At 37.7% G+C, this 27,568-nt stretch overlaps 1 protein-coding gene across 2 annotated transcripts in view; it reads right to left on the bottom strand.

Annotated features, from left to right (window-relative positions):
• The window catches only part of LRP1B (LDL receptor related protein 1B), a 623,792-nt gene that overhangs the window by 217,040 nt on the left and 379,184 nt on the right, over positions 1–27,568 (bottom strand). For both annotated transcript variants that reach the window (XM_038143324.1, XM_038143323.1), the window contains 5 exons: positions 13,226–13,448; positions 10,226–10,397; positions 8,042–8,185; positions 5,835–6,071; positions 1,732–1,912 (listed from right to left, as the gene is read on the bottom strand). In XM_038143324.1, coding sequence (XP_037999252.1) covers positions 1,732–1,912; positions 5,835–6,071; positions 8,042–8,185; positions 10,226–10,397; positions 13,226–13,448 — 957 coding nt within the window. The remainder of the gene's footprint in view (positions 1–1,731; positions 1,913–5,834; positions 6,072–8,041; positions 8,186–10,225; positions 10,398–13,225; positions 13,449–27,568) is intronic.

The raw sequence follows: 27,568 nt of genomic DNA, 5'->3' as shown, positions 1-27,568 counted from the left end.
GCAGATGTTTACTTTTAGTCAAACCTAGGACTTCAATTAATAAGTGTTAAAGAGAACATCATGCCAATCTTAAATCCTATTTGTTTAAGTTCATCATGATTTAATTGCTATTAATGTACCTCACCTTGTCTTTCACCGGATTTATGTTTCTGAAATAACTTCTGTGATCCTAACCCATTAACCATTTTATGGGCCTGTACTTGGAAGAATAAAGTCCTGGGATTTAAATACTGAATTTACAAAGGAATGATACACTGAAGTGAAAAAAAAAAAATACTATTATCACACTTGTGTAAATTATATCAAATCTACTGGTCAAAAATTTATTTAAATACACTTTCATGTATAAGCATAATTTAATATTTAGGAGAAACTGGAAAAAAAAAAGAAAAAAGAAAAATTGCATAATGCAAGTTTGCAGCTATGCACATGCAGCTTTTTTGTTTACTTTTCATTTCTCTCAAATTGCCCCCTAGAAGGTTGTTTTGGGTTCTTTTAGTGTTTTTGTAAATATGTGCAAAGACCATCAGTCTATTTTTGATCTACAAGCCTTACAAACTCCATTGCATGTTTGACTCCAACAGCACTAGGTTAAATCACAGAATTATAAACCCTGCACCTGCCCTGAGGCTCAGGTCAATATGACACTTATTTTATTGGGAGACAAAATATGTTTTACAAATATTTACATGACTTCTCAACAGCAATTACCGAGCTTTCCCCCATTAACTTTTTGTCTGTCCTTATTCCATTTATCCTGTCATAAGCTGAAACCTGCTCACAGCGACAAGCATTTATGTCAGTGTTCTTTAATTGTATCTCAAAATGCAGTTAATGCTCCAACACCAGTTAAATCAAGACTAAATTTTGGAAACACAATTAAAAAGCCATAATAAATGCTATCCCTCAGGAAGAGCTTCCATGAGAAGTATAATCATGAAGGACACGCTATTTTATTAGAGAAGTGTTCTATATAATGGCCCTTTTCAGGCAATACATCTTCATACACTGTTTCCTGTGCCACGCATTTACTGAGCTGGAAAATTTAACAAAGTAATTGCAGGTGTGGTTATGGCTCGTGGTCTCATTTTATACCCTCACTGTCTGACCTTAATGAATTGCAGCCTTTCCACAGCCACTTCCACTCCTCAGAGGACAGACTCAAAAGGGAAAACCTGAGAGGGTAAATATTTTCTGTAATAGGAAAATAGCAATCAATCCAGCCACACTGAAACTACCTACCTACATCATTCTTCTTACATCTTTAAAGTAAACTACCATTATACCACAGTAATATAATGTGGGTTTTTTTATTATGTAGTCTACTAATATTAATTTAAGCTAATAAATAATGAAGAGCACCTGTCTCAGTTTTGTAAACTAATGTGTACAAGGATATGGTCATAACTGGCTCCAGGAATTGAGATTACACAGGGAAACACAGGAGAGCATCTTAAAATTCACTTGATATTAAAAATTCATACAGGACTTACACCCTCAATTTGTTTGAGAAAAAGGTGAGTCACATTCAGATTAACAGGACAGACATGCAACAGTGACAGGCATACAAATTCTTCTGAAGGCTTCAGGGCAAGAATGCTGGGCAGGAATTACAGATACTACACACTCCTGAAGGATTACAGATCACAACATGACTCTACAAATCTCATCCTGAGCAAACTGAATTAAACACAAAGACAACCATTACAGAAAAATCAGCTGGCTTCATACCCATTGACAGGATCAACAACAATTCCTCTGGGGTGGGACATGTCTCCCTCCAACAAAGTTTTCCTACTCTGAGCAGCTTTTTCCAGTCTGGCAACAGCAATGGTTTTCCTGTGGCCATCATTGGTCCAATACAGATTATTTCCAATCCAGTCCACTGCTATGCCTTCCACATTATCAAGATCTGTTGAGAGAGAGAACAGTAGTAAGAGATTAATACTATGTATGTTCTATAGCTGCTTGTGTTCACTATTTATTATATATATATCCATGTCATATTTTTAAAATTGCTTTTTTCCCTCATCTACTAAAGGTCTAAAGCAAATTTCAGATATTTGGTACCAACCAAAGTACCAACTAAACCTAAGAAACTAAACCTAAATTTTGCAAGTGAGACAAAATATGAGAAAGTTATTTGAAGAAAAAAAAGAAAAGGTGGTATGAGTTTAGGAGTCTTGCAAAAATGCGTTTAACATTTTTATCGCTATTTCTGATATACCTGAACAGCACTGCACTTTTGGGAAACTGTTTTTCCTTGTGGTTTAAGAAGCTGGAGGGAGGCAAAGGTGTCAGAATGAGCTCTGTGGGACATGAAACAAGAGAATGATGACATTTCTAACCCAGCAACCACCTGGTCTGACAAGAATCACCCAAAGCACAGAACAGCTGTGGCTCAGGCAGTGTCTGAGAGCAGTGCAGCAGCTCAGCCAGATTCCCCAGGCTGATGGACACTGCCAGCTTTATTTCTCATCTCTCAGTGCCTTTGCTGCATTCTTTGGAAAACACAATGTCAGAGGCAGCTGAAAGTTCCTGAAAGAGGAGAGTGGCCTTTGGTCTTGGAGTGGTCAAGGAGGTTGAGAAAAGTGCTAAGAATGGAAGGGAAAAGAAGAGAGAATTTAATCAAGGACCTGGAGCCCAAGGCTAAGAGAAAAAAAAAAAAAACAACAAACAAAAAAAAACAACAAAAAACTGCTGAACAGAACAGGCAGCACAGAAAATCTCAGCAGATTTTGCTCAAGTCAAGAAACCACTGACAAGAGTAAACCAAAATTCCACAGCATGAACCTACAGCAATAACTTGCATTGGTTTTGTGGAGTTATAATTAAAAAGTCACTTTTATTTCACTAAAAGCTTTAAATATGTTAATTACTCTTCAAATGGGGTTCACATCAAGCAGTAAACAGGAAGAAAACAATGACCATTCTGCCATTCTTGTCTTGATTTTACTACAGTAACTCAGTCCTTCTGCAGTAAAGTCCTTTCAGCATAAAAGGGATGAGGTAATAAAATGCCCTGTGATCATTCTCCACTTGCTAATTGAAAAGTTAACATTTGTAATTCTGGAATTTCCACCAGAATTTTCCTACCAGCACTAATATGAGAGCTCCAAATGCATTGAATGTAGATGGGAGGTTTTTAAAAACAGTTCCAGAGGGAGCAGTTTGCCACACTGCTTTTCAGTATGAAACAGACAACAGGCACAACGTGTGATTTGGTACAGAATGGCCAAGCTCACCAATGCCATGTATAATAAATAGTGCCTCAAATGCTGGATTAACATAAAACCTGGTGGGAAAATAATTCTTCTACATACCAACCATCTAAACAGCTTACAAAGAGCTTTAGAGACTTACTGTGGCCTTGTTTAAGCAACAGGTTGACCATCTTGACTAATATTTACAAGTAAATGTTATAAGAATTTTAGAGTCACAGCAACCCCCCAAAAAACATTAGGGATACAAAGACAAGTAAAAAAAACCCTGAGCTTGTTTTCATGTTGCATTCACTGAATAGTATTTAGATCCATTTAAAAATGTCAGTGGTTTTTAAAAACACAGAAATTAAAATTGTCTAGGGTTTTTTTTTTTCCAACTTTTAACGTAAAAGACTGACTTTACATGCAAGTTTGAAAGGTTAATTATAATTCTTGTTGCTGGTGGAAGTACAGTACTGCTGCAGCTGTGCCACCAGCTCTAAGCCAGGCTGTGCTGGGGGCTGTCAAATTGTTATCACTACCCAGCAGTTTGCTTCCCAAAGCGAAGAAACAGAAATCACAGCTGAAACTATATGGGGAATCAAACTCCAACAGTGTGAGGTGCTCAGTGATCTCAATTCCCAGTCAACAGCTGTAGGATCAGGCTCTCATGTAGGCAAACTGTAATTATCTGAGCTGCAATGGTGTCTGAACAAGCATGTACATTCTCAAAAAACCTGACAGTCACCAGAAAAAGGCAACTTCTAATCTGAGAAGCGGCACCTACCACAGCTAGAAGCTCTTAGCAGCACGCTGTTCAGAGCAAATATTACACCACCTCCTGACACACCTGATTTTCTGTAGTAGCCTTCCACCAAGGAATGATTTAATCTGTCCCTGCTGAGTTTGTGAGAGCTGACAAGAATAAAAGCTGAGGTGTTATGACTGGAGGCCATTTTAATTTTTTAAATCATGAAAAATACATTAACAAATGTTCTTTAAATATACTTTAAAGTTATGAAACTACACCAAGTTAGAACTACCAATGTAAGCTCCTGGGAAAGGGGAGAATGACAGTGACATATTTTTGGTCTTTGCAGATAGAATCACCAAAAATAAATCATCAGATAGTCCACAGCTCTTTCAGTATTGCATTAATATTTTTGCTATGTTGTACTTATGAAGAGTAGACACTGCACTTAAGCATTATTTACAGGAATATCACCAATTTTCTGGTTTGGGATAAAGAGTTTATTCATGTTTGAGGAGGCAAATCACAACCTGTTTGACCCCAACCTGTCTGACACCTCCCAGCCAGGATGCTCCTTTATAATGTTTTAATTTACATTTTCCTGCTCCTTCCTCCACTCCACATTTGAACTATTTCCCTGTCAAATGAAATGCACAGCTAGGAAAGGAAAGTCAGCAATGGAAGATGTGAGATGTACATTATCCATTCCCGTGCTGGCAGTGCAATGAAGAATTACCAGACTGACAGCTGAGTATTTGTTATTTTCTGAGACAAATGCCCTTTATTAACCATTCACCAGAGCAGGGTAAAGAGCCTGTCACTATTCCTTGCAACTGCTGCTGAAGGGATCTTTGTGCAGACTCTGAGGAGAGACCTCACACTAAAAGAGCATCATATCACTGCACAGAGGAGATGGCTCCTCAGCAGTGTGCATTAAAACATGCCTTATGAATGACAGGGAATGAACATCCTCCTGCTGAAACAGCGGTATTTTAGTTACTTTCACTGTCCTGAGCTTCCATTCACAAGTAAAGACATTAAACTCTCTGAAGGCTGAGATGAATATTTATGCTGCTTCTTAGATTGAGGAGCAGAAAATAACAGAAAATAATTACTGCAGAATGAATTTCAGCTGAGGCAGTTGCTACCTCCTGCTGAAGCAGTATTTCAGACAAGGGTCCATAAAGGAAAACAAAATATCAATTGACAAACTGGAAGATTTTTTCACTACAACAACATTTGGTGTGATGAGATATGATTCTAAAGCAAGGAGATTCAGTGTAATGGGAGATGTGGAAACTAAAGACTCGCTGGCATTTTCTCTTATGGCCACAATAAATGTTACAAGCATCTTAATTAAGGTTCTAATAAATGTTTAGGTCTAGCTGTTGCTTCCACATTCACAATGGAAAATGCATCAGGAAAGACAATGCTTTTTTTCCTAATGAGTTTTCAAGCACTACAGACAGTCTCATTCTGCCAAACTACTTGAATAAGCTCCAGAATCCACAGTGTGATGCAGGCTGGAGCAAAGAAGTCTTATAAAGTCTGCAAGGATTTGGGATGGCTCAACAAATATCCAGCTACTGGAAGAACACAGTGGAGAAATAGGAATTACTCACTAGAGGTGAGCTTAAATGGACACAGTAAGAATCCACAGCAAAGTGACTTAACCAAACCTTACATTTCTGCCCTCAGGAAAAAAAGGGGAAAAAAAAAACCCAGGAGGCTGTAAAAAAGTATCTCCAATTCTGTTCAAGGTCAAATTTGTGTCTGTTTTCTATGGGGGATCCAAAAAACCTTTAAATTATCTGCAAATGTCAGTTCATCTTCTTGGTAGTGAGCATCTCTGAATGTCACCACCACTGAGCATCACCCACCGTCTTTGAGGATTGTTTCTCTCTCTGTGCCATCAATTTTCTGCCGCCCAATCAGGAAACTGGTGGTATCAGCAAAGTAAATGTAATTGGTTTCAGCGTGGAAGTCCAGAGCACGAGGATTGACCAGGTTCTCGATGGGGATCATGTACTCATCAGACATTTTGGTATTCAGGTCCATTCCCCGGATTATTCCCGGCCGTCCCTTCCCATAAAAAAGAAACAATTCATTCTTTGGTCCTGCAAAAGAAAGATTACAAACATAAACAGCTGATGCTGCCTAATCTTCTTCACAGTGCATAATGTCCCTGTTTAATTAACTGGCATAATTAGTGGGGAGCAGAAGCCTTATTTGATACCGAAAATTCAACTTCCATATATTCTGAAGGTATCTAGATTAAGAAAACAAAACCAAAACAAAACCAAAACAAAACCAAAAAAACCCAAAAAAAACCCCACCAAAACCAACCAAACAAACAACAAAAACAAGCCCAAAAAATTAAAAAAATAGAAAAAAAACCCTAGAAAAATTAGAATTGCATTACCTTATTAAAAACACAAGTTACTTTAGTGAGCGCTCACAACTAATTATTTTTTTGTGTAAAAGTTCACACTGAAAAAGCAGTTGTTGATCACAGAATAACTTTGCATCTGCTGTAAAGTGGACATATATAGCTCTCTAGACATTTAATTTTACAATTCGTTAGGATCTATCAAGGTAATGTAGACCATGACCAAAGTAATCTTAAAATCTAACAACACCATGGACGCCAGCATATACAAAATGCTTTTTTTCCACCTAAAGTTTCTCAGAATCAAACAACAAAAAAGATTAAATTTCTTTAAGATGGAAAGGAATAAAACAAATCAACATACTCTGTTCTCTCCAGCTGAGGTAGAAAAACGGATATCAAAAGTTCATATTTCTAAGATTTTTACAATTTAAATAATTAAGCTGATTATAAACAAATGAAACTTAGCAAAGTGATTTTCTTTCCTTAAAAATACATCTAGATATCGTTAGAGGCTTAATGCTATCAATATAACTCTTGAAATTCTCCATATATTTTTCCTGCTGGCTCTCGCAGTTTTATGATGGAATTGTCAGTGAAAACTGCATCAGCTTTGACTGAGTTCAAATAAATCCATCTACCAGCATCCATCAGAGTATCTAACTGCGTGTCTTTTATCTGAACTAAATCAACACCCCTTGACTGAAAAGCCAGGCAAAAACCAGGCATTCCCCAAAACTCCTGTTGGCTGCAGGTGACCAGCAGATTGTGTACATGTAACCTTAGGCAGAACCACAGCTGCACAAATCACGTTTGCTTTCACAAAGTATTCTGAGAAAAAAAAAACTTGATTTGTTCACATGAATGTTCTGCTTTTGTACTCCAAGTCGATTGTATGGGTGGAAATTGTAGCAGTACCTGTGTGCTGTGAAAAGCCGTGGTATATAAATAGTGAGGGTGATTAATGTAAAGCTTGTGATAATTTTAGTATTCTTTGAGCATCCCAGGTTTAACCTGTCGCTCCTGTGAACGGAGCCAAATCAAATAACTTTAGAGGAATGAAAGGAGCATGTGAACAAAGCGTCAGGTAAACGTTAGAAGTGTGTAATATTATATAGTGGAAAACTTAGAGTTTAATGTTTTAGAATATAGTAATATACATAAAGTAAGACAGAAGTTTTAGGATAGAAGTTAGGTTTTTCTTTACCTTTCTTATGAGTTTAAGTAGTATTGCAATTAACAAATTGTAATTAAATTATAATAAAATTGCCATTAATAATTGTAAATAAACTATAAGTCTAAAGTCTACTATAAGTCTAAAGTCTACTTTAGACTACTCTAAATTTCAAGTCTACTCATAATTTTAAAAGTCTACATTATAGGCTATAAGTAGTTATTTATTAGGTTAAAAGGAAAAATAATTTAGGTACTATTTTTTACTTAGATAGTTTATCTTTAAAATTATTAAAAAATATAATTTTATTTTTAGTTTGTTAGAGTATTGCAAAATTCACAGTTTGTGAGTCTATAATATAGAGAAGAATTAATAAACATTTGAATTGCAACAAAAAATACTGTCTCACACGTTTAATTTGAAACAAACTTTACCCCAAAGCAGCCCATGCGATTTGCTAGAGAACACCCAGAACCATCCCCTGGATTATTCCTGGCTGGCAGACTGTGATCTCAGTGACATACTTTTGCATGACCTGCCATCGCTCCCCAGGATGAAGCCAGTCCTGCAGCGACAGGTCCTTGCTTTGTGGCTGCTGCTGAGCAGGCAGATGTGGGAGCATCCCCCCGGCATTCCAGACGGGTCCAACTCACACGCGTGGCTTCTGACTGTGGCGAGGGGAAAACAGCTCAGATCATTGAAAGCAAGGTAATTACAACAGCATGGAGTGAGGTTAGACAGAGGGAAATCATAAAGAAAGGGGGTTTGTGTCACAAGAAATCTTTCCCCAGGATATAACTGCTATGGAAGGTGTTTTTTAAAGATGATATCCAGGCCAGGCCAATAATGTCCAGGGTTATTGTGCAGTGCCCGTGGCTGTGTGCAATCACCTCTTTGTGAATGAGCTCCTGCACAGCATTTGCGGGGCACTGCTTCCCTGGGGGAGCTGACACTTGCACCCTTTCCCATTTGTTGCTTTGGTTCACGTGGTTGGTTGGGGTTTTCTGAGGACAGAGTGCATCCCATGCCCCCACAGTCTGGTATTCCCTCTACTCCATTAGACAGCACCTTTCTGGGCAGACACGTATGCTGAAACTAAGGAACAGAACAAGCCTAGTAGAATTCTTCCATATTTATAGAATCACAGAATCACAGAATGGTTTGGGTTGGAAGGGGGCTCAGAGCCCATTTTATTCCAAACCCCTGCCCTTGTCAGGGACACCTTCCACTAAACCAGAATGTTCCAAGCCCCATCCAACCTGGCCTTGAACACTTCCTGGGATGGGGTGCAGATTTGTACAGCTGGGATATAAATCCAGCTGAAGAAGTCAAAGAATTCCTTATCCTTGATTTCATATGCACGGTTCTATATTAGCCTCCTAATTTTTTTTTCTTTTTAAACTTAATATGCTGAGAAAACAGAATATACTAGACTATTTTATGTTTTCTAAGCTGGCTTAAAGCAGAATTCTAGTTTTAAAAAAAAATGTTCTGTTCTTTCTACTTTACCTCAAGCTTTTCAGGTTTGTTTCTTTTAAAATAAAGCAATCAAGTGGGTTAGGGTCGATAAGGTTAAAGGTAATACAGAAACTCCAGCAAGCTGAGACAGCTGTTACAGAGAATCTTGACAAGCAACAAACATGTCCATTCAAAATAAAAGGAGTAGTGGAGTAATCACAGGATGTAATAAAAGATTACACTGTGCTCATGTCTCTCCTCTACTCAACCTTTCTGACTCCCTCAGGAGTACGAGAGGGATGATTATAGCAAAGAAAGAGTCTTTGCAGCCTCCTTCAGACATTGACATCTGCAAATCAATGTCCTCAGCTCCAGGGTGAAAATTAGTTCACCCACTCTACATCAATTTAGAGTTTGTTCCCACTTCACAAACTTCTTCAGAAGCAGCCATTCTGTTTAGAAACATCGACATTGAGAATTGATGTGTTGGCTTTTCTGTCTAAGCAGTCATGGCAACGATTTATTGTTATCAGTCATGCCAAAAACATTCCCATAAAGCGTCACGGTAAACATTTTGGATCTTGCAATCTTTGCACGAAGTTCCCAGAACCCCCCACTGATGCTCTGCATACAGAAAGGATGTCAGCAGATTACAGTCATACAGGACTACAGACCTCAGAAATTGCCGTTTTACCAAAAAATTCCGAGATAAAAAAGAGTTCTTTCATTCTAGATGAAAATGAAGATTTCTTTCACAGATGGCAAAGCTGATATTCGCACAAAGCAAGGACACCCTGTCAGCATTTCCCTCTCTCACCAGGGCTGTGCCCACACCTCTGTGCCTTTTTGGCAGCCCCAAGGACAGGAGCTCACCTGAGGTGTGAGTCTGTCTGAAAAGCAGGCCCAGAGATATCAGGAATCTCTGAAGCCTGAGACCCAAAGCATGTGGACAACACTGGACATCCAACAATCCTGAAGGTGTTAAATTCTCAGAGTGCTGAGTGCCACAATGTCCAGGGCAGGGCTCTTGGATAGTTCTCCAAACTGAATTCTCTGGAAAGGGTTGAGTTGGAGCTTAGAGACACGGGTAAAGTGGAACAACCACACAAAACTCAAGGAACAGAAAGTTGTGCCACAAGGACAAATTTTCATTCCATCTTCAGATGCTTTTTTTCTGGTAGGACCTTTTGGACTGCACAAGCACTTACTATCTGGTTTTGTGCTTTCTAGAGGAGGAAATTTGATCTTACCTGCTGCTTGAGTTCTCTTCTGGAACACACGGATCTCTTTAGCATCGTCCAGCCTAGCAAGAGCCTGAACATCAGTACCATTGTATCTGTGGATTCGTAAAATGCTCAGGTTGTCTGAATTAACTGTGTACAAATAGTTCTCAAACACTGCCAAACCACAAAGATGCCTAATCTGGAAAAGAAACAAATGGTATAGTTATTTTAGCTCAATATTTTAGGCATATCTATGAGTTGTAAACGTCAAACACTACTGTGGATTGTATGCGATAAACTGCACAGAAGGCTTTCTGAGTGCTTGTAAATAATAAACATAAATTACACTAGAAGTATAGTTCACATTCTTGCAGTCTGAAATTTACAATTAAAAAGCTTTGTACAAAAAAGGTAGAAAATTCAAATTATTTAACAATCTATATTCCTTTACAAATTACCCAGTTTCTCTGTTTTTTAAATTAAAATCTACATTCTTTAAGTGAAACAGCTACATTAATATTAACTAATGATCATTAACTAATAATAACTAAGACAAATTACCATTACTAACTAACAAATATAGCAAACAGAAATTTAAAACACAGTTCATAGGTGCAATTGATCCACTTTTAAAAATTATTTTATGATCAAATCAGGGCAAATAGTGCAAGATATACCTGCTGAATATTTTCTTGAGAAAATATTTTATGAGAAATAAACAAATTCTGTCAGCTCTGCTGTGTTCCTTTTGTGTTGGTGTCTCTGAATATGGTGGTGACCACTTGGTAGTGCTTGTTTATCAATTCTAAAATTGTGATAATCTCTGATGTATCTGGTTACATTGATTAAAAAATTACTTAATAGCTGGTAGTTAGACAATCACAGCTCAAACACAAAGTGTCAATAATTTAGAGGCTGTGCTTGATTTATAGATTTAAAAAATGTAAAATATCTCACTGGCAGCTCTGAAAACTGAACAAATGAAAGAGAATATTTTGGCAGATGTTCAGATATTCACAGGCTGACTATTTTATTACTTTAACCATTCAACTGCTCACCACAAAGTATTTATTTATCTCATTCACTCCCAAATTCAGACACACGTCACCAAAACCCAACCCAAGCAAAAAGCCCTGTTGTGCATCAAGTATTTCAGTCATTTAGGAAATTATACCCCAGTTGGCCAAATCTTGCCATTGTATTCTGCCTTCACCCAGAAAAAGGAATAATAATTGACATCATTGGAAGCATTTGATTAAAACCCAATAGAAATTCAATGCAATTATAGCAAGATGGAAAATAAAACAGTCTTGAAAATAAAGCCACATCTGTACCAAGCTGTGGAATTCTCCCCTGAATTACAATCCTTTCTTCCCTATACCCATTTGCACTCAGTTTAAATCTTTATCATTTAACTCCCATGAGAGATTTTCTTTATTAAAACTATTAAAGCTAGGTGGCTCATTTTGCAATGCTTTTTATAATGATCTAATTATTTGTATTTATTTTTTAATTTGTCGGGTTTTTTACATCTCATGAAGCTTTCCAGCAAGCCTGTGCACGAGCAAAAACATTACTGGCTTGTCCTTTGAAAACCAGGCAGGCTGTCAACCACAGAATCCAGTTTTGTTTGGAACGCACATCTTTGATGCATTTGTACTTACACAATAAACTTTAGTCCCTAAAAATTCTTGGGAACACTTCTGTGGTCTGCTGTTTCCTTGGACTGATGAGAAGTGATTTGGAGAAACAGCTATTCTAGATCATGGCATATGCAGCACAAAACATACTGAATTTACCATTTCTTCATTTGAGTGGAAAGACAATCAGTACCATTTGTGACAACAGGGAGAGGGCAAACTTTGTAATACCCTTCACCCATACCAAAAAACAGAGATCTCATTCTTTTAGCAAGTTTTGAGAAGAATCCCTCAGAGCTTGATAAAGTATCCTCTTTTGCACCTAGATTTCAGCAAGAAGAGGAAGAATAAGCATCTCTCCTATGACACAAGTACAACTCAGTTAGAAGCCTGTAAAGGTATTTTTTAATAGGTTCTGAAAATTATTTCAGCTTTTTAAGTATCTAGTCCAAAATGGCACTTAAAACAAACAAACAAACAAAAAACCCAAAAAAACCCCCACAAAACCCCCAAAAGTTTGCAAGATCTCTTGCTCCAGAACTGCCTAAAGACTGGGGGTAGATTGGCAAAAATAGGAAGGTGTTGCTAAACCACCACTTACACTGCTTATTGTCACATTTTCTGTCTATTTTTAGTTAACAGTCTAACCAGTTGCATCTTGCTAAACACTGATTACTTGGAGGCAACTAATGACAGAAGAACAGGTAAAATGTATATTCTGCTTGCACATTTTTACATTCCCTGCTTACCCTCAGGCAGAAATATATGCAAACTTGGTGCCCACACCTGGCAGTCCAGGTACTTGACCAGAACAGTTTGGTCTTTGCTGATTTTCCCTGGATTTACATAAGACTCACAAGTGCCAGAGAACTCTTCCACTCTCCAGGCTAATGGACTGCAATGCTCCTGCTCTAGGACTCACAGTCTCAAAGTTTGTATTTATGGCTCAATATCAGCTGTGAAAAGCATTATTGCCACCAACAAAAACAAGATTTAAGGGCATCCAGATTAGTCTGAATGGGTGAATAGCTTTTGCTATTCTATTTCACATTATTGTGCCTGTTAGTCTCTCTTTCCTGAGTGGGTAAGGACATCTTGTCATTAATGATTTATCTCCCTGCACCTTTCCACCTCAGATTTTCCCTCCTGAAGTCTTTAACAATGGTGACTTACAGGGTGCATTCTTAATGAGACACCACATGGAAATATTCATAGGTTGCAAAATTGCTAAATTGATGATAAACCAAAGCATGTAGCTGGATCTTTTAAATTCTAAGACATCTGAAGTGAAAAGGTAACAAATTATGAAATTCCTGTAGCTGCTAGCTTTATGTGCATTCATTCATTGATATCATTACTTTTTACCGATTTGCAAATAAATACCTACTTGTCTGCCTTTAGTTATTGTTTGCCTCCTTCTCCCCTGATAGTCAACAACTTCCACACTCTCCAGATATATGTCAAGCCAGTACACATATTTATTGATGAGGTCTAGTGCCAGAGCAGTTGGCTGTTCAATTTTTGAGTCTACTATCCACGTCCTGTTCATTCCATCCATGTCACATCTCTCCACCTTGGCAGCATTCCCATAGTCTGTAAAGAAAAGCTTGCTGTTGAAAGAAAATAAGATGTTGTAAGTTTTAAAGGGTGTGAGCAGAGTGCAAAGCTCCTGCTGGCTCTGGAAAAAGGAAGCTTTCATTCTTTGTCATTTCAATTTCCTATATACCCCATATTGATAAGCACATAATTATTTTTAAAAATTCACCGTATCTTCTAACAAATTAACAATTACACAGAATTATCTTTCAAATGTAAAGCACAGAAGTTCTAAATGCATTTTCTTATGAAACAGATGTACCATGTAACACTCTAAAATTACAGTCTTAAATTAATTTTTAACCATTATTTGTAAAAAATGGTAGGATAGTTACAGATACCAGTGACAAAAGCACAAAGCACTCAGGTTGTCTGGAGAACAGCTATTGCACAGAAGCTGTAACAAATACAGGGATCCCCACTGTCAGGTGTTTTAACATCTATTTCTGGAGGAGTAGCTTTAGTCTGCAGCACATTTGTCTCCAGCCTTGGAAAGGTGTTCAGGCTTCAAAATGCCCCCACAAATCCAGTGAGTCATTCCATCCAGGAATAATAGGGAGCTATCAAAGACTTAAAATTGCTGCTAAAGCTCCCTAACCCAGTGCTTGATTAGCATTCACTGGGTTTAGCAAATCAATTCTGATTAACCCGACAATATTTTAACAGGATTACCTCTTTGTGAGAACAAGTTACACTTGCAGGCTGAAGACCACCTTGCCGTGACTTTAACATGCTGTAAAGAATAATCTGATTCCAGGCTGAACGTTACTAAAACCACTTTGAGAACCAGGATTTCATTATCCAAATGAAGTGAATTATCTCCTAGTTATTACCACTAATGGGAATAACTTCGGATCAACAGCATATAAAACTTCAGATATCTTTATGTGACAGAGCAGTAATTTATAGCCTTGTAAGTTCTCATAAAAATCCAGTTTTAGGCTATTTGCTGAGCAGCAGAATGAAACTCATATCCTTTATTTTTAGTCTTCAAATAAATAAGAACGCATTTTAGAGGTAAAGTGTTTCAAGTGCAAAAAATACAAATAAAATAGAAAAAAAACAACACAGCAACTTTTTTTAAAAAAGTAAAGGTATTAGAATCATCTATAGTCTATGTGCAGGAGCTGTCAAATGCCAAAATGAATTGATCTCAGAATCATAAAATAGGGCTGGAGGAGCCTTTGAAAGGTCATGTAGTCCATCACCAGGCCATAAGGCAGAATAAACTTTACCTATACCATTCCTGAGGGGTAACTCCATTCCTGACAGGGATTTCTATTTATCAAAATAATTCTGAATTCCTGTCCTGTCCTTCACTGTCATTCTTTATCCCAGCTGTACTCTAAGAATACATTTAAAAACACAAACTTAGCATTCAGATCTACATAAATCAAAACGTCCATAGCACAGAATATTTGCAAACTAAAAATCATGCCTGAAAAGCAAAAGTAATTTGGACTGAAAACAGAAAGGAAAAAAAACAGTGCTTATATAGCAGTGTATACACTTATTTATGTATGTATTCAGATCATCAGAAATAACAAGGTCAACACCTATATATATTTAAAATAAGTTGTTAAAATGTTACATGTACTCCAGACTACAATCTGTACTTCTGGGGATTTGATTTATGTTATTTAATGGAACTTTGTACCTCAAGATTCAATAATTCAAATAAAGCTCATTTTGGAATCATAGAACCAACTGGGTTTGCTGCGATCAGACACTCTCATAAAATAAATATAAACACACACATTTATTTAAATACACATCCAGACACACAGCAGTTACAAACACCTGAAGTTTGACTTCCGACTGGCTCTTCTACACAGTGTTTAGTCTATTAATAATTTAACATTTCTACTGATTAAAATAAAAGTTAAAAAATAACTATTAGCCTTTTAAAACAAGATTATCTTTTCAGATCACACAAGAAATAAAATATTTGTATGCCAGTAACAAAGAGATCCTGCAAGGAACATCTAAGAATTAAGAATATTTAAGAATTTAGGAGGTGGCTCCAGCTTTCTGGAATAGGGGGTCATTTATTTTTTTCCTCAGTATCTGTCTTATAATAACATCATTTGTGAAAGTTATCATGACTTCATGTGTAAATTACACTCTTTTTCCTCTAAAAATCATTATTCTTCTCCTTGAGACTGACAAAAATGAAACTTTATAATTAAAGGAAGAGGTAAAAGACAGAACAAGAAAGTAGTTCCCTAAGTGCTGCTGCATGATCAAAGGGCTATGAAAGTCAAATTAAGAAAATTAAGTGCTTTAGTGTGTAATCTTTAAATGCAGTTCTGTATTTAAAGACTAATGCAGATTTTAGAGTGAGGTTTAAACCAGAAGTGCATTCCTAGCACAGGAAGTTGACCCACAATTACACTGTATTGCCTTTGCCTTGGGAGCTCTAAAGGATGCACTGTGCAGTATTTATTTCAGCTCTAGGCTAATTTTTGTTCTCACAAATGGTGCTGAGTTTGCCTCTCCACTTTCAGCAGAGGGCAATGAAATCTTTTATCCATTCACAGAGCAATTTTGGGAGGAACACTGACCTTGTGCATGTCCCTGCAGAGCCCAGCTCAGGGCACTGGGGCTGACAGAGAGTGCTGAGCCCATTGCAGCCTTCATTTCCTGAGACTGCCAATGAGGCTAATTGATTGCTAATTGAGGCTGCTGCAACAGCAAAAATGTTGGCACTAAACTGAATTTTATTAAGGCAGGTTATCTTTTGAAAGCTGTAGACTTCACATGTGGAAGTTCTGAATTCTGCCTCCAGATAAACAACAAAAAGGAGAATTTTCTTCATCAAGTCCTGGTGCTTTGCAGGCATTTAAACTGATAAGTATTCAGTTGTTTTGAGTCTTCCAGAATGGTTTCACTGTGGTCCCAGCAGTCAGGAATCCACATCCAATAACTAACGGTGATATCCCCCAGGCTGAATTACACAGACTGATTTCTGCAGCAGCTTATTTGGCTTAAACAGCTATTTTCACCTGTCCTCCTCTCCAGAGCTGTTCCTAGATGGAAATCAAATTCTTTCCCTCTGCCTAGCAGCTAGAGATAAGCAAGGCAAGGCAGACTTCCTCCTCTCATAAGACAGGCCCTTTCTGTTGCCCTCCTGTGCAGTTATTCCAATTTTAGGTCAGTAATTGAACAAGCATGGCCAGCACTGGGTTTGCTGCTCCACAGCTGAGTTCACTGGGGTCTGTTGGGTCAGCCCAGCAACCTCCCTGCACCAGCCAGAGACTCAGCCACTCCTGGATGATATTTGCTATTTTCACAGCTCTCTTACACTGCTGATATAAACCCATCCTCTTCCTCTATTACGTGCACTCTCCTCAGTCTGACAATTTAGTCTTAAAAAGTTACAGCTGGAGCTTTTCCAGAGAGTTTGGTTCCAGCTAGGAATAAATACACAGGGACTGTTCTGTCCACATCAGAGCAATGACAACTCTCCAGCCTTTTAAAAGAATCCTCCCTGACAAAACCACTGACTAGAGAGCAATGAATGTTACCAAATAGAACTGATTCCGGAGGAAAAGAATGCTGCCATGAGACAAAAGTGACTGAACTCCCCAGTCCCTGCTCTCACATTCATCTTTCCTTCATTATCAAGCCTCAAAAATATGCAAGGAGGGCCTCAAGAGGGCTGCTGCTCTTTCCTTACAGAGACATCTGTAGGATAGTTACTGCCTTAGTTCAGCACCCAAACCCTTATCACCACTGGTTTTGCCCAGAACCTTCTCTCTCATCACTTCCTTTTGTTTTCCAAACTTTCAGTCACCTCGTTCATAATCCACCTATTTAATTAGCTGAGAAAGAACTGTTTTCACTGTAAAGCTTCATTTAGGCATTTGCATGACTGAAAACTGCTAATTTCTAATGCACCTAAGAACACTGTACAGCACAATCAAAGTTTAGGGGACAAAAATGCACAATTTTGGAGCTCCTTGACAAAAAAACCAGTAAAATATTATAGAAAGCAAATTACTAAAGTATATATAGAAAAAGAGGATGCTTTCTTAGGCAAAGTTACTGCTATGGACAAGACCTAACAAGAATTTAAAAAAAAAATAAAAAATCCTAGCACACCTGAACAGGAGCTATGAGTAGAAAGGACAGGGTTTAATTTTCAGAAATTACACTGAGAAGGTCATTTTCGAGACAGAAGGCAACTAAAGCTACTCAGTTGATCTTGGCAAAATGAACAAGTCACAAAAAGTTAGAGGCTTTTTACCAATTTAGGAGCAGGATTATGATGTCGGCAAAAAAAAAAAAGAGTTGGAATTAAGAGAAATGCTGGGCAATTTAATTGGTTTGAAGCATAATGAGAACAGCACTGGCATTGAGTGGCACCATCCAGATTCACTGTAGGACAAATAAGATAACTGAAACTGTGGGGACTGTGGTGAACAAAGAACCTTCTTCAGAGGAGGTGATCAAAACAGCTAATTAAAAGGACTGTGTGAAAACACCCCTGGGGTTCTCCTACAGCCTGTGCTATGAGGTGATCCACTGACTGGATTCTCAGAAGGGGACTGCCACACAGTTCTGCGTCTGATTTCTACTGCATTTAAAAAAATGAATTTAATTTGATTTAGTTTACATCACATTTAATTAATAATAAGCTTTCTTGCATGGTCCAGGAGCGTTTTTAACTCTGATGATGTTTATGTTGGTCTCTGGGTTCAGCAGTTTTCTTTTTCATCCACATCTAAAGTGAAAGAAATGGGCCACCCACCCTCAAATTTGGCCCATTTTTGGTAATAAATGATCCATGGCCCTCAGCGTCCCAGACAGATTTTAAGAACTTGAAAAACACTGTTTGCTAGAACACACACACACACACACACATTGAAAGCAATTCTCAGGTTTGGGGCAAAGGGCAATTTTTCCCCAGAGGAGGAACTGAAATACTACTGGATTTGGGTATTTGGGTTTCTCCTTCCTCTGCTTCTTTCCAGCACAAGGCAGCATCCATCATCTGGAGGATAATTTCCCACACTATTTTGGGGGGTTAGAAACTCTCTGGCTCTCCAGCAAAGCGCCTTATTTTTTTGGTAACTGATATTGGAAGGAAATATGGAGTGGATGTTTTTGTGCTGCACGGGAGTGAAATTCTATTAAAGTTCCACTGTGATTTCTGCAGCGTAAAGGAGGACATATGTTCCAAATGTTCCTGGCATTTTGGAAATCTAGCAATGAGTGCCTGTGAGTAAAATAATAATGGTTTCTTCTCCTGGAGAGCTGCAGATTTAGTGCCAGGCAGGAAACAGCACAGGGTCGAGCTGCAGATAAAAGTAAAACTCAGTCAGACAACTCATTCTCACCAGGCAGAGCCCAGCTCCACTCACTGCTCGCTGCACAACAACAGGCCAAAATCAGCAAAACTCAGCCCCCACGGGGGACATTTGTAATGAAACACACTTCTCTTTGCAGGGAAATCGCCAATTCAAACAAAAGTTTTCTTATTTGAAGCAACAGGGGTGGAGGCCTGAGCAAATGGGGAAAGCAGCTGAGAATCTGGGGATGGATTAAAATCAAAGCCAGTCTGGTTCACTGCTAAAGAAGATGCAAGTTGTCATATTTGTTTGTTTGTTTCTATTTAAACTGTCCATCATCCATCTATTAAAAATATGCCTGTCAGAAAGCTGAATTGGTTTGCCATCAACACGTCCCTCCAGCCCCCGTTTCCTTACAGAGACAGAAATGTGAATTTTCAGGAGTTGTAAACTGAATGTAATTTGCTAATTCAGGATGGTCGTTTATGATATTGTTATGACTATATTCACAATTGTTTTAGCAATCCTGCATGTTATTCTTCGAGTCTGATCCCTTCCACTACAGAGGGTATAAAAGCCTTCACTTCATTCGTCTTAGGGATGTCAATTAAATATACATATTTAAAGTTCATAGCAATCCTTAAAAGTGTTTGCCCCTCCTTTTTCCACCCAAATATGCTTTTTCTGCAGGATGAGAGTGCAGATGCCTCTCCTGTGCACTCATCTACCATCCCTGGGTCCTGCAGGGATGACACAGGATAGAAAGATGTACAGCTGAGTTTCTGTCTAATGACGTTTTGTCACAGTTGCAATTTTCTCACACAAGCTCTACTTCTTCCTATGCAGAGGAATATGTGAAATAGGAAATATTTTATTGTAATATTACATCGTTTTTATTACATATTAAATATTTAAATATTTAATAAACCAATGTCAATCCTATCATGTTCTATTTCTTGCTCCATTTATGAGTAGTTGTGGCTGTACATGCTCAAAAAAGCACATCTGGACTATAACAGCAATAAATCAAACACACAGAGAAATGAAAGTTCAGTTCCTATGTTTTGCTTGTGGATAAAATTGCAGGGAAATTTTGTCTTGCACTCACATCACAAGAATTTTCTGCTTTTTCTTTTTCCCCAAATCAAGACTACAGCAATGGGATGTACCCTTGGAAAAGTGCATCCCTTAGAACAGATCAAATTTATACTTGCTTAAATCTGCTTTCTGTCTACATAGAATTCAATATCTTCTCATTCAAATCATCTAATTACCTTGAGTAATTTTGTGCACAAAGTAAATTTCTGAGTAAAAAAGCATGTTCTCTGAATTTTCAAAATTTATTCCCAATACGAAATTTTAGTAAGTAAATCAAATATTACCCTTTCAGCCACATTTTTTTTCCATAAATACATGCAATATTTTAATAACCATCAGTTTTAAATGAAAGACGCATTGCAGATTTATTCTTGAATTCATTAAGGGCCCTGAACATCAGTATTTATTTGTCAGATTACTGCCCTTTATCTGAAAATGTAAGGATTCAGACTTCAATCAGATGCAGAAATTTGGAATTAAGAGTCCTTTCAGACTAAATATGTTTCCCCATGTGCAACTACAAGCTCATCAATTAGAACAGAAATGAAGAAACATTGATTATTCCTATTTTATCACAAACCAGCTGAGCTAAATCAACGTGCTGATCAACTGGAAAAAAATCATTTTATAAACAAAGTGCCATGTTACATGGCTTTATAGCTACATTTAAGTAGACTTTTAATGGGACACCTAAATAATATCATGAAGTCTCTACCACAGTTTTAAAAAGTAGATATAAACCCTCCCTAAAGTAAAGAAAATATTTAGCAGATTTTATATAGTTATAAGATATGTTATTACTTTCAAACCACACACTGATGTTAGAGATACTGAAATCTGGAACATGATGATGAATAGTTCTTGGATTATCCTGAGTATTTATTTCTGAGGGTAAGATGGTTCATTTCCACTCCTTTACCAGATGTACAAGATGCAGGGAAATAATTTTGCCACAGAAAATTAAAATTCTCTTTCTTCATTGGCAGCTCAGGCTCTGATATATTTGTTATCCCTCAAACTCAACTCGAGATAGGTATTTTAATGTGCAATTTTTGCTTATTCTGCTTCGAATGATTTCTGGAGCCTCAAAATGGTGCCACGTGACCTTTCATACTCTTTCCATGCACTCTTTTATGTACAGAGCAGAATACACATATTCATACACTGATTTTCAATGATTTTCCTACTGTTGTACCAAAGCACTTTCATAGAAGAAATAAATGCAGCACTTTTCCTGAAGGTATTTAATTTTCACAAGATATTATGTGCAGTCAGACTCTATTGCTTCTTCCACTTAATAAATAACCTTTTCCCTTAGTTGAAAAGTGACAGTATTAAAAATTACTTTGAAAATAGGGTTTTTTTGGGGAGGGAGGGAGGAGGGAGGAAGGGGGAAAGTTTTCATTAATTGTTCAGTGATTGTAGGGCAATAAAGGCAGAAATAAAGAAGATCCCTGAAATTGTGTTTGACTTGCAGCCTGAGGAGCTTCAGGCTAAAGGAGTGTGGAGTTTGGAGGGTTTAGCTTTGGTCCTAGAGCTAAACTCAGGCTCAGAGCAAATCAGGACAGCCCCAGCAGCAAGCCCTTGTTTTAAAATGACTGTCTAGACACAGGAGGCCATCATTTCCCAAACACAGCCTCGCTTCTCCAGGGCTTTTTCCTTCCCAGAATCTGAGACATGGCCTTTCCAACCCAGCCTGAGAAATGATGGTTGCATGGAGCATTTGGCACGATGAAATGTGGAAAATGGGCCCACTCAGTTTGTCAGGGATTTAAAATCATGTTTTCCACACCACCAGCATCAATCACAATGCAGGATGCTTTGTCTCCAACTATGTGATTTCTGTCAACCTGCTTTTTTTCCACTTAGGGACAAGCAATGAAAAAGGAAACATTTTTGCAATATTAATTTCTTTTAAATGTATTATTAATGAGAAAAAATAAATTAAAACAGTTCTTCCACCTTGGTATTTGATGACCTATACCAGATTAAATGTCAGTAATAGCTGGCATTTGAGAACCTGTCTCATCCATCTTATGCAGAAAATGCTACAATAATCATCATTACGTAGGATTACATTAAATTAATCAAAAATCCACAGTATGCAAGCTTTAGGAATCTCAGGGCTCCTTCCCTGCAGAAAGGCCAGGATTACATGGAGCCTTTAGATCCCAAAGGCTTCAGACCCTGAAAACTGATGATTTTAAGTTAGGATGAGTGAGCAATCAACAGAAGGGATCGGGATTTTTTTTTTTTCTTTCCAGCAAATTCAAGGAAAGATGTATCAGTGCTATTAAATGCAATGATGTTCAAACTCTGAAATTCCCAGCACTGCATAGCTGGAAGCTGGCAGGTTTGAGGTGGGAGCTGCTGCTGGATGCTGGGTTATTCTTTCTTTCTCATCTAAGGTGTGTTTTTGGCTTCTTTTATTGTTTGTTTACATTTTTGTTTCTGAGTTTTTGTTGTTGTTGTTGTTTTGTTTGCTTTCGTTTTGGTTTAGTTGTTTGGTTGGTTGGGTGTTTTATGGTTTTTTTGGTTGGTTTTTATTTTGGTTTTTGGTTTTGTTTGCTTGTTTTCTGCTTTTTTCTGCATGCTGTGGGAAGCAACAGTGCTGGTTCATCCCTCATTGCCCCTGCTCTCAAAGCTCTCTTTTAAATTTTATAAATGAAACTTATATTTAAGTCATTAAATATAATCAATGGCATCAAAGCTGAAGATGATCTTGGATGAAGAAACAGGTGAGGCTGTGAAAAAACTATTCTGACAAAAATAACATCTAAAATTTATATTTCAAATGCATATGCAAATTATAATTTAATATTTAGAATAAATAATAAGTAATAAAGAATACTTCAAATTCAGTTTATGCATGTTAATGACCTTACCTTATGCCAAAGAGAAGCAAAACCATTTAATATTTGCTCTCCACAAGCAAACACTATTAACACAATAAATCCTTGAGCTGGTTTAAATTGTGCCAGTGGTTATTTATCACAGTGTGGAACAGAAAATAGACAGCCTGTGCTTGGCAGCAATGGACAGAACTGTCCTGGCTTTCCTTTGGGGTGATGCAGTAAACTTTGCAGAATTATTATTAATTTAATTATTCCAACTCAATTGATGATTCCAGTGGTGAACAGCAATGAGAAATACTCAGGGCTCACCAAGAAAAAAATGTATCTATCCAAACTATAACTGCACAAAATGAAATAAAACCAAGATTCTCATCCAGCCCTCTGATGCTCCTGTTTAAGAATCTCTGTTCTTTAATGTTTGTGGGTTTCTTTTGCAAAGCAATAAGTTCTGAAGTGAATACTAGAACTTACATCTTGAACTTCTGATGTTTCAAATATTTTTCAATTTTTGAAATATTTCAATATTCAAATATATTTCTGGATTTCAAGTATTTTCTGCTGCAGAGGTCGGTTTGGGTGCTGCTGGTCCACACCAGGCTCAGTGGTGGCACATCTCTGTGCAGGACGCAGAGCTACAAATCTTCCCACTAGAAATTCCTACCTGGAGCATTTATTAATGTCAGCAACAAGGGAATTACCTGATTCCATGTCTCATCCTGGCATTTGACAGTAAGTAAAAACAGGCAGTTTTGCTTCCTCATTAACTACTGAGTAAACAAGTCATTTTCTCCCCAAATTGTACTTGCAAATTAAAATTATAAAAAAACACCAAACCCCAAACAAAACTCTTGTCTAAAACAAAGATCATAGGCAACAAATGATCAAGTTAGTAGAAAGAAGGCAGGATTTTTACAGACCTGTAATATTTGAAATTAAGTTGGAAGTATTGCATTTGCATTATTTTATCTATTCTGAGATCACACACTCTTTAAATCTTTAGGATATTTTTTCTTAAGGCACTACAAAACAGAATTCAATTTCAGTAAAGTGTCAACAAAATTGGTTTTATTCCACCACAGAGAAGGCTCTTGTGCTTTTGCTGTTGTTAATCTATTCTTGATCTGTTAACCTTTGATTTACAGCAGCAAGGCCTAGTGGGAAGGCAGAATTATTTATGATACCACTAGTAATTAGTGCCTAATTACTAGAACTAATATGAAGCTGCTAGAAAGCTGTGCATATATTCAGGATTTCAAGTCAAGGAATGCTGATTTGTAACACAAATATATAAACCACAGAAATATTTCCATTTTGACTTCCAAAGGTTCCCCAACTGAGAGCCCATCGATGATCTGCCACATTACTTAATAAATTTCTAATTTGGCAGAGAAGTTATACAAATAATTGTCAAAAGGAGCTCCTGCTTTGGCTCTAGTTAGGAAATATTTTCACAGACTTTTTCTGAAAGATTTACTGAGTGCCAAGAAGAATACAAAGACAAGAAAGTTTCAGTATGCGGTGGTATGTAATGAGATGGAGATACTGACTGGAGTGTAACAGTAAATTGCTGGAGGTTCTGTATTTTGATGTTCAAAGTGATAAATATGCATAAATTTATTTATTTCAGTCATTGGTTTGAAATTTCCCTTTTCATTAGAGCGGATCATTCTAATAATCCTTATTTACTGAATTATCTGCTGCTACTTCCCACATGAAGTTTGTGTCATTTGAGGAGCAGTGAAAACCTGTGCTGGCATGACAAAGTACTTTATAGAAAAGCCATGTGTAATACACTCACTTTGCTTCTCACAGAGCTGTGAACATAAGTAATGAATTAAATAAAAGGCTGCAAGAAGCAACGTGGGAATTGTGGGATTAAAGAGGCTGTCAGCTGATCCAGAGGCACAGCATCCACTTCTGCTCCAAACACATTTATATAATTTTTTTTAAGCAGTTGGTAGCAAAAAAATATGCTTTGTTTACAAAAATGATGATGGGATTAGCTGAAATCAAACAAAGAAAGATAGAAATAAAATAAATAAAATAAATTCCCTGTCTCCTCCCGGAGAATCTGCAAAACCATAGGGAAAATTGACCAAGATATTCAACAACAAAATAAATATTATTTCAGGGGATTATTGGGTTATCTATCTATTCATATCAACCAGAAATTTTCTGCTATGAGATTTTGACTCCTCCTTGATCTCTGGGGATAAAAGCATGGAGCAATAGCATGTTCCGCATGGAAAGAATTCCAGAGAGTCACAAACCACAAAGGATTAACAGAACAGAAAAATACAGGGCACTTTAGCCCTTCCCCTCCTGCCCTGCTCCACTCTCCCTGGGCTGTCCATGTTTCTGACACACAGGACCACCCCACCCCACAAATCCTCTGCAATGCACAATGAACCTGTTCCTGGATTTCCTCATTCAGGGAAGGGATTTTGAAGCAATTTTGAAGCCAGCAAACAAATCTTCCTGATTACTCTTCTGCAACACCAGAAATGTAGAGATGTATTAGCAGCCCTGGCTCCAAGCAGAATGAGGAGAAAAAGGGGGGGATTTGTACACCCCAGTGATGGCTGCATGCACCATCTCTGTAATAATGTTTCAAATACCAACCTAGCCCACACAAAATTAGATAGGAAGACAATCTCTGAAAATTACTAAAATGAAAAAAAAAAATTGAAGAAAGAATTGCAGGAAAAATAAAACAAAAATACTTTTCTGGCCAAGTATAGGACTCTATTAATGTGCAAAGCAGTTAGGTTATGCCAGCATGAACTGATAGCTGAGCCATCCACACTACCTCACCTATTTTATTACCAATTCTAAGCCCATTTCAAAACTCAAAGAAGTAATTTGTGGCTGATGCCATTAATACTGTATGAAAAAAGGAATTCTAACATATTTATGATTCATGCTTTTCAGTCTCACAGGCTTTTGGTCACATCAGTGTTCACTAAATCACTTTTTCCTTGCTCAAAGTAGCACTGCTCCTCAAGTCTCCAGGCCACCAGGCACACAGTGATGAGTACAGCTGCATTTTAGAGCTGCCTAACTTATTAGTATTATTAATCAACTAATTATCTCATTTGAGGAGAAGAAGGAACAATATAAACCCCAATACAAATGTTGAGTACCTGATAGCTCATGTACTGAGTGACAGCAGGAAAGGAGATGAAGCTACACAAGGAAGGCAGCTGCACGTGCAGCCCGAGAGGAATTGATGGAAATACTTTTATTAAAACAGCTGATACAGTCTGAGGAGAAGATTCTCTCTGCAGCAGACAGCCTGAAAGCAGATCATGGTGTGCCTACCTGTCAGGAAGGCTTAACTTCTTTATTTTAAGACAAAACTGATATACACTGACATGAGTGAGAGTGGATCAGCAAACAGACTGGTGGGATTTGGAGGGGAGCAGGGCACTGCCTGTTTGCTTGATTACAGGATAAAAGCAATAATCTGTAGGCATCATTAATGAAACATATTTTTTGCAGTATTTTAGTCTGATGCAAGAAATATAATTAATGCCTACTTTGCATATTACCTGCAGTAGAAGTGATTTTACCTCTAATCAGCCTGAGGTGAAGGGAGCACAGATTACCTTGGGGCTTTCTTCCCCTCCCTTTTACTTCACCATAATTGTCCTCCTCTGAGACACCCCCAGTGAATCATCTCACAACCTCCAGCACTCCATAATCACTCACATTCCTCACTGCTCTCTGTGAAGAGGCAGAAGATAGCTTGGGTTGGGACACAGGCACCACCTGCTGCAGAGCAGTCATTTCCTTTCTTACTTTATTAAAAGATCTGCTCTTGGTCTTTTCACATTTCATTCCAAAAGAGGGAAGACTGAAGAGCAGTAAGGGACACTACTTTATATTCCTTAAGAGCTGCTCCTGTGTTCAGCAAGCAGTAATTGCTTGATTCAACCTGCTTCTTGATGGCACCTGGCAAGGGAGGTGCTTGCTTGTCAAAGCATAATGGGGAGACAGCAGCTGTGACAATCAGCACAGCAGATCAGATGGTGCCCAAATCCCTGTGAAACCTACACCAATAAAAAGGATAAACCCCTGGGATTCAGTTCTTTTCGGAAATCCTGATTGCTTCCCAAGTCACTGAGATCCAGTCCCATCCCTGTTAAGCCAGACAAGGTCTCATCACACAAGTGATGAACCCCAAGAACTCTGAACACAGAAGCACTTCTCAATTATAATTCAAAACTTCATCCTTCCTGCTATTATTTGGTGCCTTATTTTTTTCTTTTTTTTTTTTATTTTCTTCTTCTTAATTAAACTGGTAATTGAGGCTGTGCTATGAGCTGAACTCAATTAAATAAGTCAGGGTATGTTCAACACATGCTCCCAAAACTCTGCCACTCAAAGCCCAGGCTGGAACATCTAATCTGTAAGCATCAGACAGCTGTAAAGAGGAAATAAATTGCCATCTGAGCATTGTGCTATTGAACATGTCTAGGAAAAGGCAGCACTCTCCTCAGAATCTAAATAACAGCTGAAAATCTAAGGACAATTCCAAAGGTGAGGAAAAATTCAATCAAAAAGAAGTATTTACAGGAGAGAGCAGGGCATTTCTTTGGTTTATTGGGTAATTACTCTGCATTAGGAGTTTTGCTTTAATATTTTATCAAGCACAGTGAGTTCAGCATCACATGAAGTTTTCTGGTGAGAGGGCAACAGAGTGCACTAGATATCCATGGGCTGGGATAAATCTTTTGCTGACTTGATGAGGTCTTCAAATCTCCATGTACTTCTACATCAGAGAACCTGGCCCAACATTTCCCTCTGAAACTTTTCTATGACTGTTTAAAACAGAAGAGAAAACAAAACCAATAAAACCAGGTATGAGTGAGACAAAAAAATCTC

This window comes from Motacilla alba, chromosome 7, assembly GCF_015832195.1.
Source record: "Motacilla alba alba isolate MOTALB_02 chromosome 7, Motacilla_alba_V1.0_pri, whole genome shotgun sequence".
Lineage (NCBI taxonomy): Eukaryota > Metazoa > Chordata > Aves > Passeriformes > Motacillidae > Motacilla > Motacilla alba.
The sequence above is the reverse complement of the archived record's forward strand: the minus strand, read 5'-3'. Positions and strand labels throughout refer to the sequence as shown.